The 18,785-nt window shown below is 35.0% G+C and overlaps 1 protein-coding gene across 2 annotated transcripts in view; it reads left to right on the forward strand.

Moving 5' to 3' along the window:
* The window catches only part of LOC123704329, a 43,102-nt gene extending 26,693 nt beyond the window's left edge, over positions 1-16,409 (forward strand). The window contains exons 3-20 of one of the 2 annotated variants that reach the window (XM_045652663.1): positions 419-849; positions 1,733-1,880; positions 2,386-2,581; positions 2,987-3,063; positions 3,680-3,878; positions 5,201-5,336; positions 6,034-6,151; positions 7,454-7,640; positions 8,773-8,932; positions 9,186-9,678; positions 10,545-10,707; positions 11,312-11,354; positions 11,936-12,037; positions 12,280-12,401; positions 13,270-13,576; positions 14,279-14,426; positions 15,323-15,497; positions 16,226-16,409. In XM_045652663.1, the coding sequence (XP_045508619.1) occupies positions 419-849; positions 1,733-1,880; positions 2,386-2,581; positions 2,987-3,063; positions 3,680-3,878; positions 5,201-5,336; positions 6,034-6,151; positions 7,454-7,640; positions 8,773-8,932; positions 9,186-9,678; positions 10,545-10,707; positions 11,312-11,354; positions 11,936-12,037; positions 12,280-12,401; positions 13,270-13,576; positions 14,279-14,426; positions 15,323-15,497; positions 16,226-16,303 (3,283 nt within the window). In that variant the 3' untranslated portion in view covers positions 16,304-16,409. The remainder of the gene's footprint in view (positions 1-418; positions 850-1,732; positions 1,881-2,385; positions 2,582-2,986; positions 3,064-3,679; positions 3,879-5,200; positions 5,337-6,033; positions 6,152-7,453; positions 7,641-8,772; positions 8,933-9,185; positions 9,679-10,544; positions 10,708-11,311; positions 11,355-11,935; positions 12,038-12,279; positions 12,402-13,269; positions 13,577-14,278; positions 14,427-15,322; positions 15,498-16,225) is intronic. The other variant, XM_045652664.1, reaches the window with a different exon arrangement.
* The last annotated feature ends 2,376 nt before the right edge of the window (positions 16,410-18,785 follow it).

Raw genomic sequence — 18,785 nt, forward strand, 5'->3', positions numbered from 1 at the left:
TATTAAAAAGCTGAAGAGTTTGTTTGTTTGAACACGCTAATCTCAAGAACTACTAGTCCGATTTGAAAAATTCTTTCAGTGTTGGATAACCCATTTATCGAGGCTATATATCATCATGCTAAGACCAACAGGAGCGGAGCAATGCGGGTAAAACCGCGGAGCGCAGCTAGTATTAAATAATTATGAAAAGATACAATTTTCTAAAAGAAAACCATTCTACTTAGTAGATAATAAGTTGTAAAGCTAAGTATTTCGTTAAAACTTTATCCTCATCGTATGTCTGGTTTTAATCAGCAAAACAATCTTTTTTGGTGATTGTATTGCTTTCCAAGACTCACTTTGGGTCTCTTCGCCACTCTAGTAAGTAAGTACTGCTTCAACTATGTATATACAATATATTTTTTAAATTGCATTTCAGCGGCCACCAGCTACCAGAGAGTCCACCAGACTCCGGTTCAGAAAACCCTTACAGCCCAGACACTCAAGTTTCTCACACCATATCTGTATCCCAGACCATTTTAGGGCCAGACTACATGCTCGTCCCGGAACATTTAAACATCCACGAAGTTCTCCAAAACGGGGAATATATCTACGAAGAGCTAAAAGACAATCTAGACGATGTAGTTGTCATGCCAGATAGCGATCTAGGCTTGAGAGTACGTGAAATGTTGCCAGAACCGTACCAGAATCGGTACAGCCAAATGAGGGTAGATATGGATATGGAACAAGGGATCATGGCTCCAATTGTGTTAAGTCATGAAGCACCCGTGTACACGAATTTGCAAGAACCGACTGGGAAAAAGAGGAAATTGTCGCAAGATGTGAATTCGCAAGTAAAATGTGAGCCAGGTAAGTTTAACGTCGAAAGATGGTTAGACATTTTTATTATTCACTGTTTGATAATTGATTTGAATTTGATGAAATGTTTTCATAATTCATAATTCTGTATATACCTACTTTAATAATAATAAATAATAACATGGTATAAAGATTTTACAATTGTTTTACTTAGTAGGTATACACATCATGTTTAGTTATTGAAAAACAGTTGCAAATTTATTACAATGAAAAATAATGTTTGTCAATTAATTAGTGAGATAAGTTAATTTGCTTTTTAATGATGAACTCAGTCTATCGTTACATTTTGATATCCATTTTCATGACAAAGAACATTCAATATACACTGTTTAAAAACATGCTTTTAGTGATTTATTGTATACTATCTTCCGCCCGCGACTCCGTCCGCGCGGAAAAATTAAGATTTATATTTTCTCTACGTATTTTTCCGGGATAAAAAGTATTCTATTTTATACCCAGGATAATAAGGTATAATTATACCAAGTTTCATCGAAATCGAACCGTTAGTTTTCACGTGATGCCTTCACATACAGACAGACAGACAGACGGACAGACAAACAGACAGACATAAAAAATTTTAATCACATATTTGGGTTTGGTATCGTTCCAGTAACACCCCCTGCTATTTATTTTTTCAATATTTTCAATGTACAGAATTGACCCTTCTACAGATTTATTATATGTATAGATTTAACAAAACAAAATTATATATTATTTCTTGCTCGTCGTTACAAGGTTGCGTTATAGAATTTTGTTGAACTGTCAAATGTTGCCTATTAAAATAACTGCACTATATTTGTCAAATCTGAATCAATTTCCGTGTAAATAAAAGTTAAATTTAAACTTAAACCACTAAGTATTAAATTATTTGTAGCGGCTCTATCACCAGAGACCCTAGTCCGACCCCCGCCTTCAGTAGACGGCTCTGAAGCGGGAGACGATGCCCCCCAGCAGAGCATACGCTTTGCTACCTTCCAGCAAACCGCTTGGCACGCTCTGTTCGACGGGAATTTGAAGCCCATGTAAGTATATGAAGAAAAAAAGAGCGTCTATACCGAGCACACTTGTCAGAAGTGAAACTTCCTTGGGAAGATTCAAAGATACTTGACAGTATTGCCATGACGCGACCTTGCAATTTTACTCTCAACGCGCCTAAAGAAGTTTCACAATCGGTACACACGCTCTTTTTTTTTGCAGAAACATACTACCAGCCTATAGGGTGTTTTTTGAAGTGAAACTTCTTTATCGGGGTTGGAAAAAAATTTAGTGTAACATTTTTTCGTTACGCGTGACATTTTTTCGTTACGCGCCATTTTTTTCTTATCCCTGCCACGCGTAATTCGACGTATCTTGCATATAGTATTCTTTTTTTGAAAAATAAGGTCATAATATGCTCCTTTGCTTGCTCTGACATAAAAAAAAAAAAAAAAAATAAAGAAGTTTCACTTCTTACGTGTGTACACTAGTACACGCACACATTTTTTTTTACTAGAATATTGCAAACCAGGTTCTTATATTTCCTTACAGCGCAACCCCCTCCTACATAGTAGGCGCAGACAAAGGTTTCAACTACTCGCAAATAGACGAAGCGTTCGTTTGCCAAAAGAAAAATCACTTCCAAGTGACTTGCCAAATGCAGGTCCAAGGAGAACCACAATATGTCAAAACGGTAGACGGATTTAAGAAGATTAACAACTTCTGCCTGCATTTTTATGGGGTTAAGGTAAGTTACAAAGAAACAGAGTTAAAAATAATAATACCAACACACACAAGAATAGCAATAAAACCATAGCAAAGAAAACACGAAAAATACAAAATATTTATGAGTGGGGTAGTTAGATATTTTCAAACTAAGTTTAAATACTTCACCTAGTACACACTTACACACTAAATAATAAATATGTAGGTAATGTATATTTTTTGGTAAAAGTTGAAGAAATTTTTACAAATAAAAGAAACGTGAAAGAGACAATCCAATAATAAAACAAAAAAACAATAAATTATTATTTATTTCAGATTTAAATAGGTATTAGATAACGTCATAATGTATAATACGTGTTTGTTTATTTATTTATATTTATTTATATATTTGTATTCATATAAATGATTTATTTTTTATTAATTTTAGGCAGAAGACCCAAGCCAAGAAGTAAGGATCGAGCAGAGTCAGTCAGACAGAACTAAAAAGCCTTTTCATCCTGTACCGTAAGTTTTATTTAAAATACTTTTAAAATCTACTTCTGATACACCTATCTTCTTTAATATATATAAATCTCGTGTCACAATGTTTGTCCTCAATGAACTCCTAAACCACTTAACTGATTATAATAAAATTCGCACACCATGTGCAGTTCGATCCAACTTGAGAGATAGGATAGGTTTTATCCCGAAAATTCCTCGGGAACGGGAACTATGCGGGTTTTTTTTTTGAAAACGCGGGCGAAGCCGCGGGCGGAAAGCTAGTATATTATATAGCAAAGACAAATAAAATTTATTACTTATATTATTTCTTATTGATTGTTAAATTTTCTGTTATTTCTTAGTTTTGAAATAGTCTAATGCTATTCAAATCAGTTTCATGAATTTTGATTTTTTTAGCTACTTTGACATTTTTATTTATGTTTTTTTTTTTTTAACTGAAAATTCTTTAGGCGCGTTGAGAGTAAAATTTCAAGGTCGCGTCATGGCAATACCGTCATGTCATGGAGTAATGCGCTTTTGGTATTTTGAATCTTTCCAGAGCAGTTTCACTTCTGACATGTGTGCCCAGTACAAACGCTCATTTTTTTAAACTAATTAGAAAACTATTTTACAATTTCAGTGTGGAATTACGTCGTGAAGGCGCCAAGATAACAGTCGGCAGATTACACTTCGCCGAAACGACGAACAATAATATGAGGAAAAAGGGCCGACCCAACCCTGACCAGAGACATTTCCAACTCGTGGTAGCCCTGAAAGCCCACACTGGGACAGCTGCTTATATTGTAGCTGCTCAGGCTAGTGACAGGATTATAGTACGGGTAAGTCGTGCGTGACACGTTAAGTCGTGCTGTTATTACACGCTAAGTCGTGCCATGTTGTTCAATAACATTTTGTGTCGTGTCATATAACATCGTGCCATCTTGTTTTGTATCATGTCCAATAACATCGTGCTATATTGAATCATGCTGTGAATTGTGTCTCGTCAACCTTGACCAAAATATGTATTTCCAACTGATTGTAGTCCTAAAAGCTCACACATAGGAATATAGTACGCGTGAATCGTGCCATGTTGCACAATGACATTTTGCGTCGTGCCATGTTGCACAATGACATTTTGCGTCGTGCCATGTTGCACAATGACATTTTGCGTCGTGCCATGTTGCACAATGACATTTTGCGTCGTGCCATGTTGCACAATGACATTTTGTGTCGTGCCATGTTGCACAATGACATTTTGCGTTGTGCCATGTTGCACAATGACATTTTGCGTTGTGCCATGTTGCACAATGACATTTTGCGTCGTGCCATGTTGTACAGTAACATTTAGACTCTTGCCAAGTTAGATTAGAAATAAGAAAGAAGAAAGAAAGAAAAAATGTTTATTTGGCAAAATATTGAGACACAATACAGTAAAAGCTTAAAAATAGAATTACAAAAAAGAAATGAATGAACAATACAAAAACAAAAAATAAAACAATGTTAGATAAAAGTGCCCCCGTATCGCCAAAAAGGATCGAGTTCAGCATGTGCCAGGCATATGCCTGGCGCTGGTTTTCGACAAGATCCCTATAAGACCCGACTCACGGATGTGAGACGACGCGGACGCAGTGATAGTATGTAATAGGTAAAATAGTGTTTATATTATGAAATGCATATGAGTGTGTGTGAAAATTATATATATAAATAATTATAAAATAATACAATAAAATAGTACATACGTATAATATATATTATAATATACATCTTGATAATAACTACACGCAGGCTTAAATAAAAAAAAAAATAAAAAAAAAAAAATTACATCGTGCTATGTTGTATCGTGGCATGTTGCGTCGTGCCATGTTGTCATATCATATTATATGTCACATTTTGCCGTATTTTGCCGTACACTAATATTATAAAGAGGAAAACTTTGTTTGTTTGATTGTAATGAACAGACTCATAAAAAACTGGACCGATTTTAAAAATTCTTTCACCATTCGAAAGCTACATTATCCACGAGTAATATAGGCTATATATTGTCACGCTAAGACGAACAGGAGCGGAGCCACGCGGGTGAAACCGCGTGGCACAGCTAGTTATAAATATAAACGTCATATAACACAACTAAAAGTATATAATATACCTTAATTATTTCCAGGCATCGAACCCGGGACAGTTCGAATCGGACTGTTCAGAGAACTGGTGGCAACGAGGCGTGTCTGAAAACAGTGTGCATTATAACGGTCGGGTTGGCATCAATACGGACAGACCGGATGAGACTTGTGTTATTAATGGTGAGTTTGACGGGTTTAAAACTGGGTTTTTGTTGCGTGTTAATGTTGGGATTGACGGTTTTAAAACTGGTTTTGTGAAAAAATCTAAGAAAACTTATATCTCACTTCACAATATAATTTTAAATTTGTATAAAATCGAACCTATTTACTGACCGGTTGGCTATGTCGGTAGTGGCTCTTCCAAGACAGAGGGTTCGATTCCCACCCGGGGCAAATATTTGTGTGATATGTTAATTATCTATATAAGTATTTATTTAGAATTATATATGTATGTTTATCAGCCATCTGGTTTCCATAACACAAGCGAAAGCGTATGGGATCAGATCGTGCCGTGTGTGAAAATTGTCCTGAAATATATATTTTACTAGTGGTCCGCCCCGGCTTCGCCCGTGGTACTTATTTCGCAATAAAAGGTAGCCTATGTCCTTTCTCGGGTATCAAAATATCTCCATACCAAATTTCATTCAAATTGGTTCAGTAGTTTAGGCGTGATTGAGTAACAGACAGACAGACAGACAGAGTTACTTTCGCATTTATAATATTAGTATGGATTAAGCATATTGCATAGCTTCTATCGCGGGCCTTGAGCGCGGGGACCGAATCTAGAAATTCCGTAACGAAAAAACCTCACGCTCCCCACTCCGACGGGCGGAGGTGTGGCTTGAGCCTTGTTTATTTAATATATCTCTTTTTACAGGTAATCTAAAAGTAATGGGCCACATAGTGCATCCATCGGACGCAAGAGCAAAACACGATATACAAGAACTAGATACGGCACAGCAGTTGAAAAACGTACAGAGCATACGTGTTGTCAAGTTAGTATTATTTATTGTAAACTAGCTTTCCGCCCGCGGCTTCGCCCGCGTTTTCCAAGAAAACCCGCATAGTTCCCGTTCCCGTTCCCGTGGGATTTCCGGGATAAAACCTATCCTATGTCCTTTCTCGGGTATCAAAATATCTCCATACCAAATTTCATGAAAATTGGTTCAGTAGTTTAGGCGTGATTGAGTAACAGACAGACAGACAGACAGAGTTACTTTCGCATTTATAATAATAGTATGGATTTAAATACATTTCCGTCCGCGTTTTCAAAGAAAAACCCGCATAGTTCCCCGTTCCTGTAGGATTTCCGGAAAAGTAGCCTATGTCTTATTCTATTTCTTCGGCTACGTACATATTCATTGTAATCGGTTCAGTAGTATTTATGTGAAAGAGTAACTGTCTTATACTCATATTAGTAGAATTTTCAGCTTTAATAAGTTCATTTATTTATATTATTTAATGATTTATCAATGAGTAGGTATTTAGAAACAAATAGTCAAGTTGTTATTTATTGATATCTTCTTAATATATATAAATCTCGTGTCACAATGGTTGTCCTCAATGGACTCCTAAACCACTTAACCGATTATAATAAAATTCGCTCACCATGTGCAGTTCGATCCAACTTGAGAGATAGTATAAATCTCAAATCGTTTAAAGCGGGCGAAGCCGCGGGCGGTAAGCTAGTAATTAAATATAGGAATGAATTTTTGGCAATAGCTAAGTTTTTAAATTAAAAGAGCGTACACTGGACAATATCAAAAGCTAGGGAAAAATCAGTGTACCCAGTATTACATTTTTATTAACATTCTTATATTGCCAAGTCACAAGTGGTTGTTTATAATTAACTAGATTTCCGCCCGCGGCTTCGCCCGCGTTTGCAAAGGAAAACCCGAATAGTTCCCGTTCCCGTGGGATTTCCGGGATAAAAACTATCCTATGTGTTAATCCAAGTTACCCTCTATATGTGTGCAAAATTTCATTGTAATCGGTTCAGTAGTTTTTACGTGAAAGAGTAACAAACATCCATACATCCATACTTACAAACTTTCGCCTTTATAATAGTAGTAGGATAATTGGATTGTTAAGTGCCGATAAATAATAATTTTATTAGTGGCTTATGTATTTATATATTTTTGTAGCAGATTCTATTTTAAATGGCAGCGTTCAATTAATGGTAATCTAATGATATCATTATATATAGTTTCCATAACACACGCGAAAGCTTAGTATGGGATCAGATCGTTCCGTGTGTGAAAATTGTCCCGAAATATTTATTTATTTATTATCTTTAGATTCAACTACGACCCCTCCTTCGCGGCCCATTCGGGTCTAGTAGGTTGGGACCCCGTACGGGGCGCGGGCGATACCGGTGTACTAGCACAGGAACTACGCACAGTGTTGCCTGATGCTGTGAAAGAGGCCGGTGACGTCACATTGCCTGATGGCGACACTATACACGGGTTCCTCGTGGTTGATAAGGTACGTGGCAACACACACACACACACAAACATATAAACAGACAGACAGACATGCAAGTGACAAAACACACACACACACACACAAACGCATAAACACGTGTGAACGGCGTCAAGCAGTGCCGTTACACATGTTAAAACAACAAAGAGCGGTTGCCATATAATGCATTAAAAATATCGAAAATATGACGGCTAATAATAATTGAAAGTGTGATCTACCTCTATACTTTGCTATTTCACCTTCAACAAACTTCCTTTCACACATTTCGATTTTGAATTTTTAAATTCATTCATATAGTAGCTTACGTTTTTTATTACCATAAAAAAAGAGAATTTGATCACAAATATTACCGCTTCATAGGAACAACTAAATTTAAATCACCAAAAAATATAACTTCCGACGACCAACCAACGATTTTTCTTCCAAATTAACAGATTCATAACTATCATTTAAACCTTTCATTCAAATTACACACAAAAAAAGACGGGTTGCACTCCGGGAGTGCCGGCAGAAGTGAAAACTTGATTATTAACGTTCAGCATGTTTGATATTTTGGAATGGTATCCGTCTTACGCATGGAATATAACGGCTTAAAAAAAAGTCCGTCTTACGCTTTTTCGATCAGGCCACGTGTCCTGACGCGAGTTTAAGATTTTATACCCAACGCCGCTAAAGAAGTTTTCACTTCAAAAATTTTCGAAACTACCCTATTAATTTTCGAAAAAAATCCAAAAAATACATTATAATATTATGTATACATAAATACATACCACAATTTTTGAATTTTTCTCAAAACTTGTTCATTTTTAACACGCTTATCTTAATGTAAAGGACTCCTATAGACTCGATTTTGACCCACTTTAAACGGACAGATTTAATTCAAACTTTGTACACTTAACAAGGATCGGTGACAATACATTAATTTCATAAGTTTATCATACTAAACTGTTTTTGAAGTGAAACTTCTTTAGGCGCGTTGAGTGTGAAATTTCGAGGTCGCGTCATAGCACTACCGTCACGCCATTGAGTAAGGCAATGATTTTAGTATCTTTGAATCTTGCTAAAGAAGTTTCAATTCTGACACCTGTGCGCTGCACACACGTTCACTTTAATTATATTTATTATTTATTTCTAGGATCGTATATTCATGGAAAATCTCGGTGCAGTGAAAGAGCTTTGCAAAGTGACGGGCAATTTGGAATCCCGGATAGATCACTTGGAGAAGATCAACCGGAGGCTGTGCAAGATCAGCGCGTTGCAGAGGAGAGATAGCTCGAGGTCTAGTGGGAGTAATGGTAAGACATTTTTGTAACAAAAAATAACAAAAAATCATGATTTTTTGTGATTTTTTGTTATAAATAGAATCTCGGATGTATCATTTGGATTATTTGGATCACTGCGTCGCATATGAGAGTGGTGAAACATTTCTTTTACAAAAAAAAAATATTTTTTTGTGATGGAATAATTTTTTTCAATTTTTTCAAATATGTATCCAAGTAAATGTGTATATTATAATTCATTAGTTAGGTTTGTTGTATTTCGTTACAGATTCCCGATTCTCAGGCATTTCGGCCACTTCAAAATCATTTTACAGCGATGGCAACATTTCAATAGAGCAAATACGCGACATCGCCCGCAGTATCCGCCGGCACGAGTGTTGCCATAAACTCAGTCACAACTCCCCGAAATTTACCCGAAAACAATGCAAAAATTGCCATGTCTATTCCAAATATGGAAAATATTACAACTACAATAAAAATTGCGTGCGATACCACTCGAATAAATCGGAAAAATGGGAAAAATCGGAGAAATCGGAAAACAACGATATACCCACTTATGTTAGTACGTTCGATTCGAAGTTGCCAGATGACAATTTTAGTACGTTTTCAAAGAAGAAAGATTCGTGTCTATGGTTGAAGGAAGATGACAGTTTTGGATATGGCAACATTTGTTGTAGGAAAGTGAATGATGGCAATGAATTGATTTCGAACAAGTTTCTGCAGATTGTTATTACTATACTGATTTTTATTATGGCCGTATGGTGAGTGTTGTTACTTTTTTTGAAGTGAAACTTCTTTATCTGGGTTGGAAAAAAATTTAGTGTAACATTTTTTCGTTACGCGTGACATTTTTCCGTTCCTCGCCATCTTTTTCCTATCCCTGCCACGCGTGGTAGGTATTATTTCTGTAAAGGTGCATATAATAAATTATTTTTTGAAAAATAAGGTCATAAAGAAGTTTCACTTCTTACGTGTGTACACAAGTACACGCACACATTTTATATTTTTTAAGTTTAAGGTTTTTTATGTATTATATATGTACTGATATTTCATTTAATTAATAAATAATGGTTGGATAAAATTTGAATAATTTACAACCTTAAGCAAATTTTTTAATTAAATGTTTATTGAAACCTTGCTAAAAATACTTTGTTTCCCACAAAATTTTAATTACTAAGACATTCATAAAATAATCAATATTTTTTATATTATGGAATAATTTAAATTATCTAGTAATCTTTGGAAAAAACGCCATCTTTTCTTTGCCTAATTTCTCATAACTAATTGATTGAAACAATTTTTGATATATTTTTTTTATATCGAATACCTATCGAATGTTATTATTTTACTATTTCTTTTAATTGCCCAAATTTCTTATCTATACTAATATTATAAAGCTGAAGAGTTTGTTTGTTTGTTTGAACGCGCTAATCTAGGGAACTACTGGTCCGATTTGAAAAATTCTTTCGGTGTTAGAAAGTTCATTTATCGAGGAAGGCTATAGGCTATATATCATCACGCTAAGACTAACAGGAACTGAGCCACGCGGGTGAAACCGCGGGGCTCAGCTAGTGCCTTTATAAAATTAATCAAAAATTAAACCATAAAAACCCATTTTATATTTCAGTCTGGTAGTAATGTCAGCGCTATACTTCCGCGAACACCAAGAGCTGCTCTCCATGAAGGAAATACGAATGCACGAGAAATTCTCCAACTACCCGCATTATGGGAAATTTAATGTTAACGGCGTGCCGCATCGGGCAACACCACCAGACCTGAATCAGATACATGTGAGTGTAAATAGGATATTTTAAAAAAATCTTTAAAAAATAACAAATCTATACATATAATAAATCTGTAGAAGGGTCAATTCATTACATTGAAAATATTGAAAAAATAAATAGCAATGTTACTGGATCGATACTAAACCCAAATATGTGATTAAAAATTTTTATGTCTGTCTGTATGCTGACATCACATGAAAACTAACGGTTTGATTTCGATGAAACTTGGTATAATTATACTTTATTATCCTGGGCATAAAATAGGATACTTTTTATCCTGGAAAAAAACGTGGAAAAAAAATAAATATTAATTTTTCAGTTTTATCCATAGACGTTGTTCTGTAGAACCGCGAACACACGTTGCGTATTATTATAGGCCTAGCCGTATTTGGGTCCAATAGATATTTATAAGATGTCATTGTCAGAGTTACTCAAAATGGAGAAATAAACCATCCACGACCGACAAGACCGACATCCGCGCGGACGGAGTCGCGGTCGGAAGCTAGTATCTAAATAATTTTATGTAAGAAAAGGTTAAGTTAAAATATGGCGTTGGCTCTTGCCTGAATTTTGTATAGAAAAGTGTAATTATTTTTTATATTTGTTACAGAATTCAAAACCGCAACATATAGCAACAAAGAAAGCTACAAAAGGTAATTATATTTATTTTTCAAAAGACAATTATTTATATTGTTCTTTTTTTAATTGAAAAAATGAAAAAAAAAATGAAAAAACGTTTATTTATACACACATTATAAATAGTTACACAATAAAAAGACACGACGGTCGACTAAACTAAATTTGATTGTATGATTTTTTCAATTAAAACCAATTAATTTTCTAAACTGAAGCTGAATATTTTTTTAATGCAACAAAATTTAGTAAAAAATTGTGTGCGTGTACTAGTTCACACGTAAGAAGTGAAACTTCTTTATGACCATATTTTTCAAAAAATAATTTACTATATGCAACTTTACAGAAATACGTCGAATCACGCGTTGTAGGGATAAGAAAAAGATGGCGCGTAACGGAAAAATGTCACGCGTAACGAAAAAATGTTACACTAAATTTTTTTCCAAACCATATTAAGAGTTTTACTTCAAAAAGTTCGTAGTGGGTACAAATAGAATATGCCCCTAGGGTACATTGACTTATTTTTATAATTTTTTTACAGAAAAATTGTAGGTTTTTAACCTATACTAATTTACTTGCAATTTTTTCAATATTTTTACAGAAAAAACTCCGCACAAAAGTCCAGAATATACTTCTATAGATCCGCCGCCTCCCACTCCCACTACAATACACGCTTCAAGGAATTACGTTAAAAATGTGCTGCGTAAGTATCTATACATATAATAAAGGTAGGTTTTATCCCGGAAATCCCACGGGACCCATTCCGGGATTCCGGGATAAAACCTACCTTTACCTACCTATGCGGGTTTTCCTTTGAAAACGCGGGCGAAGCCGCGGGCGGAAATCTAGTACATTATAATCTTGATAGCATTTAGTATTAAAAAATAACCTCTTTTCAAAATTCAACTTCTTTCGAAAATAAAAAAAAATAACTTTTCACCCTAGACATAGAACAAGGCGCTGCACCTAGACGTGGCAACACTATATTAACTCGAGTTGCTGACGTCATCGGCGGTGGTTGTGCGTACACTGGCAACACTGATAATGAGCTGTTGGCGGATTGCCAGGTGAGAAAAAAGACGTGTGTCACTCGGGGAGTGGGGCGGTTGCGCTATTGCATGCTATGCCTTCAAGCCACACCTCCGCCCGTCCCTGTGGGGAGCGTGAGGTTTTTTCGTTACGGAATTTCTCGATTCGGTCCCCGCGCTCAAGGCCCGCGATAGAAGCTATGCAATAGCTTAAAAACTGAAGGTGTTGAAAAAAGGAAAAATATCGAGTAATAAATGTGGTTACAAAGTTAAAGATATCATTGAATATAAATAGAGCATATGTGCTGAGCACACATGTCAGAAGTGAAACTTCTTTGTCAAGATTCAAAAATACCAAAATCGTCGCCTTACTCCATGACGTGACGGTATTGCCATGACGCGACCTTGAAATTTTACTCTCAACGCGCCTAAAGAAGTTTAACTTCAAAAGGTATTGGATGGTATTGAAAAAGGGGAAAAATGCAATAAATTTGTGGACCAGAAGTAAAATAACTCAAATAAAAATATAAAAAATTTTTTGTTTATTTATTTAAATTTATTTTTCACGCTGCTATAAAGGATTTGAATTGCTTATCACACCGGATAGCAAGCATTCTGGTAAGAATTTATGAAAATTACATACAAAAATTATAAAAAAAAAAATGTTTCTAAGAATTCCAAATTGAGAAAAGAAATGATTTTCATATTTATAGTAGTATCGAAGGCTTTTGTTACTCATACGGGGTAGTAAAAAAATGTGAAAAATATGTATGTATGTATCATATTAGTTTGTCTTTTTAATTCAAATCCCATTTTAATCTACCAAACTAACCATTATTTTCCAGAATTTACCAGCAGTTTAGTATATAAAAAATACCAAATTTCAATAAATACTAATTTTTCACAGTCCTCCTGCGGCCTAGACTCACAGACATACGAAAACCAAGAACCATTAGAACGAATAAAACCAGACAAAGTCCTGAACGATACATATCTAGAGCCTATCAAAGAGAAGGTCATCACTCCAGTGATAGCGAAAAACAATTCAGAAATAAAGGACTTGAAATATAAAGAGGAAATTATAGCTGAGTCTAATTTTTTGGACGCGAAAAATATAAGCGAAGTCAGGTTGAAAAGGGAGGTCGGTGTTGAGGGTCTGATGAAGACGAGCTCAGAGGAAATGGTGCTTGGACAGTCCGATGAGAGTGGCACAGGTATTTTACACTATTTTATTTTATGATATAACAATTTAAAATCTCTGCTGTATAATATTATTTGGATTTGTAAACTCTTGTTGTGAGTAGCCGATTTATGAGTTTGAATTTACGCAAAAATAGTCAACTTAAATAATATGCAACTGTGTCCTTTTAAACCTTTTATTAAGCAGCTATATATACCCTAAACAACTATGTCCTATATCTGTTCAAAATACAATGGTGTCCTATTTAGCCGTACCCTAAGCAGCTGTGCCCTACTCTATTCTTAATCTATATTTATTTTCCTATTTTGTTGTACCCTAAAAAACTACGCTAAAATATATAGGTTGTGACATATTAATAACAATTGTGTCATTAATAGCATATTGTAACAGAATATCAATCGGCATGACGAGTTCTTCAATACAAAATTCGTTTAAGCAAATGTGCCTTATGTAACCGTACTCTATACGTAACTTATACTTAATTCACTAATTAGCTTAGCTTGTTACCCTGTTTGGCTTTACCCTAAATAACTGTACCCTATCCCTAGTGTGTCCTACGTGCTTTTACTCTATTTTACAGTGTTCTGTTTAGCTTTTCTCTAAACAACTGTACCCTACTCCTACGTGTCTGTACCCTATTTTATAGTGTTTTGGGTTTACTCTAAACAACTGTACCCTATCTAAACGTACTTTAAACATCTGTACTCTATTACAGATTGCGACACAATATCAATAAGCGTGTCAAACCCGTCCATACAAAACACGACACTTTTAACCGAGACAATTTGTGGCGCTGCTAACGTGAGCCTCACTGTACCGCTGTCGCATTGTTTGCAGCATAAACACTTGGATATTATGTTTCGGTAAGTAGATGGACATACACACAAACACACACATACACAAAGAAATAGACTATTTTTATATGATTAATGCAAACGTTTGAAAAAAATCTAAATTGTCTCTCACAATAATTTTGAGTATTTTATTTTTGTTTCGCGTCGTAAGAGATCGATTTTATGATATTATGTTTTTGTGTTCGAATATATTTTTGAGGTTAGAGAGGTTACTTTTTATTGTGGTGAAGTATTTTTATTCTCATAGGATTTTTCTTTGCCGAAGCCGCGGGTGGTTAGCTAGTACGATATAACAATCATACAAAACATAGATAAATTATGCAGTAATCCATATTTCACTGTATAGTAAAAAACAAAGTCGCTTTCTGTCCCTATATTCCTTTGTATGCTTAAATCTTTAAAACTATGCAACGGATTTTGATGCAGTTTTTTTAAAAGATAGAGTGATTTAAGAGGAAGGAAATATTAGGTTTTAGACAAAGCGGGCGAAGCTAGTAACTAAGTAATTCATCATATTATATGTATTACTAGATTACCGCCCGCGGCTTCGCCCGCGTTTGCAAAGGAAAACCCGCATAGTTCCCGTTCCCGTGGGATTTCCGGGATAAAACCTATCCTATGTGTTAATCCAAGTTACCCTCTATATGTGTGCTAAATTTCATTGTAATCGGTTCGTAGTTTTTACGTGAAAGAGTAACAAACATCCATACATCCATACTTACAAACTTACAAATTTGCGCCTTTATAATATATATTAAGATATTAAGATTCCCTACACAACACACAGCACACATACTCGGACTATGCGGGCTGCGGGCAATTTAATAATACGACTGTTTCAATGAAGTTTTAATGAATATTTTATTTATTTATTTATTTATTTATTTATTTATCCCCCCACACAGCACACGGCTAGCACTCCGTCTGTGCGGGCTGCGCTGCACAGCTCCGACCAAGCTGTGCCAGCTCCACCGCTCGCTGGCCGCGCCCGTACTCGCACCATACGGCTGGTTATCTAGGCTAGCGCTGGACTGTGGGGATAGTGACGTGCGGCTGCGAGCTGGACATGCGCTGCTTGAGGTGAGCATTTGTGACTGTAGGGGTTATAGGCTCGTCATACGAGGTGTCAAGCTATGTCAAGCTGTGCCAAGCTGTGTCAAGCTGTGCCAGTTGCGTGGCACAGCTGGCTGGCCCGCCTGGCGCTGGACTGTGGAGATAGTGACTTGCGGCTGTTGGTACACTTGTGAGCCTCTTTAAAGGCTGCTACACACAAAGCTTTGCCGCACAGGAACAGTGGGTTAAGCAGTTTTACTCCACCAGACATCAGTACGTTCCTAGCTTTCGAGTGGTAGAAAATGCTTGGCGGCTTTGCCCCGCTTAGCTGGAGACTTGTATTTCCCACGGCATAAACCCTACGGCATGTGTGTTGTACAGGAACTGTACCTATAAACCAGCTACTCACCTGCAGCAGAGCATAACATTGTACCCTTAATTGAAATGAAAAATTATTTTTTTTCAGCAAAAAACACAATAACAATTCAAAGTATAAACTCCTAGCTGTGCCCCGCGGTTTTACCCGCATTGCTCCGCTCCTGTTAGTCTTAGCGAGATGATATATAGCTTATAGCCTTCCTCAATATATGGGCTATCTAACAGTGAAATAATTTTTCAAATCGGATCAGTAGTTCCCGAGATGAGCGCGTTCAAACAAACAAACTCTTCAGCATTATAATATTACTATAGATTTATTTATTTTTATTTCAGTAGTTTTAATGTTAAAAACTAAACAATAATACATTTGTTTCCAGGATTTGTGCTACTTGAAGCCGGACAAGATTGACTTCATCGAATTCAACATTCACATTTACAGAGATTGCCATAACTAGATGATATATAAATGCAATAAAATCACCCTGTCCGTCCTGAACATAATATTGTCATTTTTGTTAATTATCTATATAAGTATTTATTTAAAATTATATATGTTTATCAGCCATCTTGTTTCCATAACAAGCGAAAGCTTAGTATGGGATCAGATCGTGCCGTGAACAAGTGATAACTGCGTTAAAAACAACCGACTTCAAACTTGCACTTGCAACATTTACAAATACAGACAAAAATGATCATAAAATAAAAACTACTGGGCCTATCCGAATAAAATTTTTATGGGACCAATTCGACACTATCCCGCGTCGAACAAAAAAAGAATCACGTAAATCGGTTCAGAAACCTCGGAGTAATCGGTGTACATACATAAAAAAACATACCGGCCGAATTGATAACCTCCTCCTTTTTTTGAAGTCGGTTAAAAATTGTTCTGAAATATTTATTTATTTGGAAATGCGGGTATGAATTATTTATGAAAAGGATGATATATAGCCTATACAGCCTTCCTCGATATATGGGCTATCTAACACCGAAAGAATTTTTCAAATCGTTACAGTAGTTCCCGAGATTAGATCATTCAAACAAACAAACTCTTCAGCTTTGTATTATTAGTATAGATTATGTCGCTTTAAAAATCGGTGGTAGCTACATCAGTTGCATTATGTAAAGAGCTTTATGTTCGTTTTTGAAGTGAAACATCTTTAGGCGCGTTGAGAGTAAAATTTTGCGGCGTCATGGCAATACCGTCACGTCATGGAGTTAGGCGACGATTTCGGTATTGTATCTTGCCAAAGAAGTTTCACTTCTGACACGTGTGCTCGGCACATTCCTCTTTTTTGTTATTATTATTATTTACTATATTATAAATAACTCGATAAGCTTTATATAATTGAAATTGAGATGAATGGATGTTTGTTTGCATTTTAGTTCCTCATGAAATAAAAAATAATTACCTATGTGTTAAACCAGTGAAAATAGATTTTTTGAGATTTCATTCCATATTCAGCGTGTTGGTTTTAATTGGTTTTTATTTACTTGTAATATTCAATAGTTAAAAATAAAAGAGGAACTTTCAAATAATTAGATAACAAATAAGTTTATGAAACAATTGCAATTCATTATTCACTTATATAAGTAAAAATATGTTGTGTGGTTTTATGAAACCACGGTAAAAGTGAAACTTTTTTTCACACTATAGACATTTAACTAAAAATTATCGTATTTGTACGATAATTATCGTACGTATCGTGCGTCACGCGACATGCGCTACACAGACCAAAAAGTTTGAGACGATGTAATAAAAGTTTCACTTTAATTAATAATATTTAAATTATATTTTAAACTAGCGGTCCGCCCCGGCTTCGCCCGTGGTACATGTTTACGTTTTCTCTACATAAAATCCATCCTCGTACTTCCAGTAATATAATAAAAAAAGAATTATCGAAATCGGTTCAGCCGTTCTCGAGTTATGCGCTTACCAACACATTTTGCGATTCATTTTTATATATAAGATTGGATATTATTTTCTCAGTAAGTATTATTTTTATTTCAGACCATTCCTTAAATGTACTTAATTAATTTAGAATTTTATTTACATTTTGTTGAGTTTACATCACAGTTTAACATAATTCCTTTAAAACAATGTTTTAACTTTATCAAGTATGGGAAAAAATAATCTCACAAATTATATTAAGTAGTAAATAAAAACTCCTAAATAGATAATCACCTTTATAGATAATTTGTAGGTATTCAGTAAAAGTATTTTTATAATATCTATTAGAATCTCATAATATCAAGTAAATGTAATTTTAGTATCCTTATTATGTATCTAGTTTCTCACAGACATAGTTTAACACCATTTTTTGCATTTCTAAAAAAAGGCAATTAAATAATAGTTACTCTAAAATATTTTTTTTTGCTCTTCACTACATAGTATAAAACAAAGTCGCTTCTTCTGTCCCTATATCCCTTTGTATGCCTTTAAAACTACGCAACGGATTTTGATGCGGTTTTTTTTTATAGATAGAGTGATTCAAGAGGAAGGTTTTAGTATATAAAATTTATTAGGTTTTAGACAATAATCGCATGAATACAGCAATTTTCATACTAAAAACATAATAAAGAAGACCATGATTTAAATATTTAGTCAAATAATTTTCAAAAAACTTTACCTATATTTTATTGCCATCTTTGTGAAATGCAAAAAAATATAGACTAAACTAGTTTCTTTCCATAGTTCCACTAGTTTCTTGCCATATACAAATTAAAATTGTAGTTTAGTAAATGCTTGATTATTATTTTTTAACAAGCGGAAATTATATTTAGGCGGTATTCAGAAAGAAGGCTGGAAACATATTTGATGCGTTTCACTTTAAAACAAATAAAAAATGAGCGTGCAGTTACGCCATATGGCGTATGTTGAGCGGAACATAAGTGATGTAGGCGGTGTCGTCTCTGTCTCGTCATATCTCAATGGCTGGG

The sequence above is a fragment of the Colias croceus genome, chromosome 29 (assembly GCF_905220415.1).
Source record: "Colias croceus chromosome 29, ilColCroc2.1".
Lineage (NCBI taxonomy): Eukaryota > Metazoa > Arthropoda > Insecta > Lepidoptera > Pieridae > Colias > Colias croceus.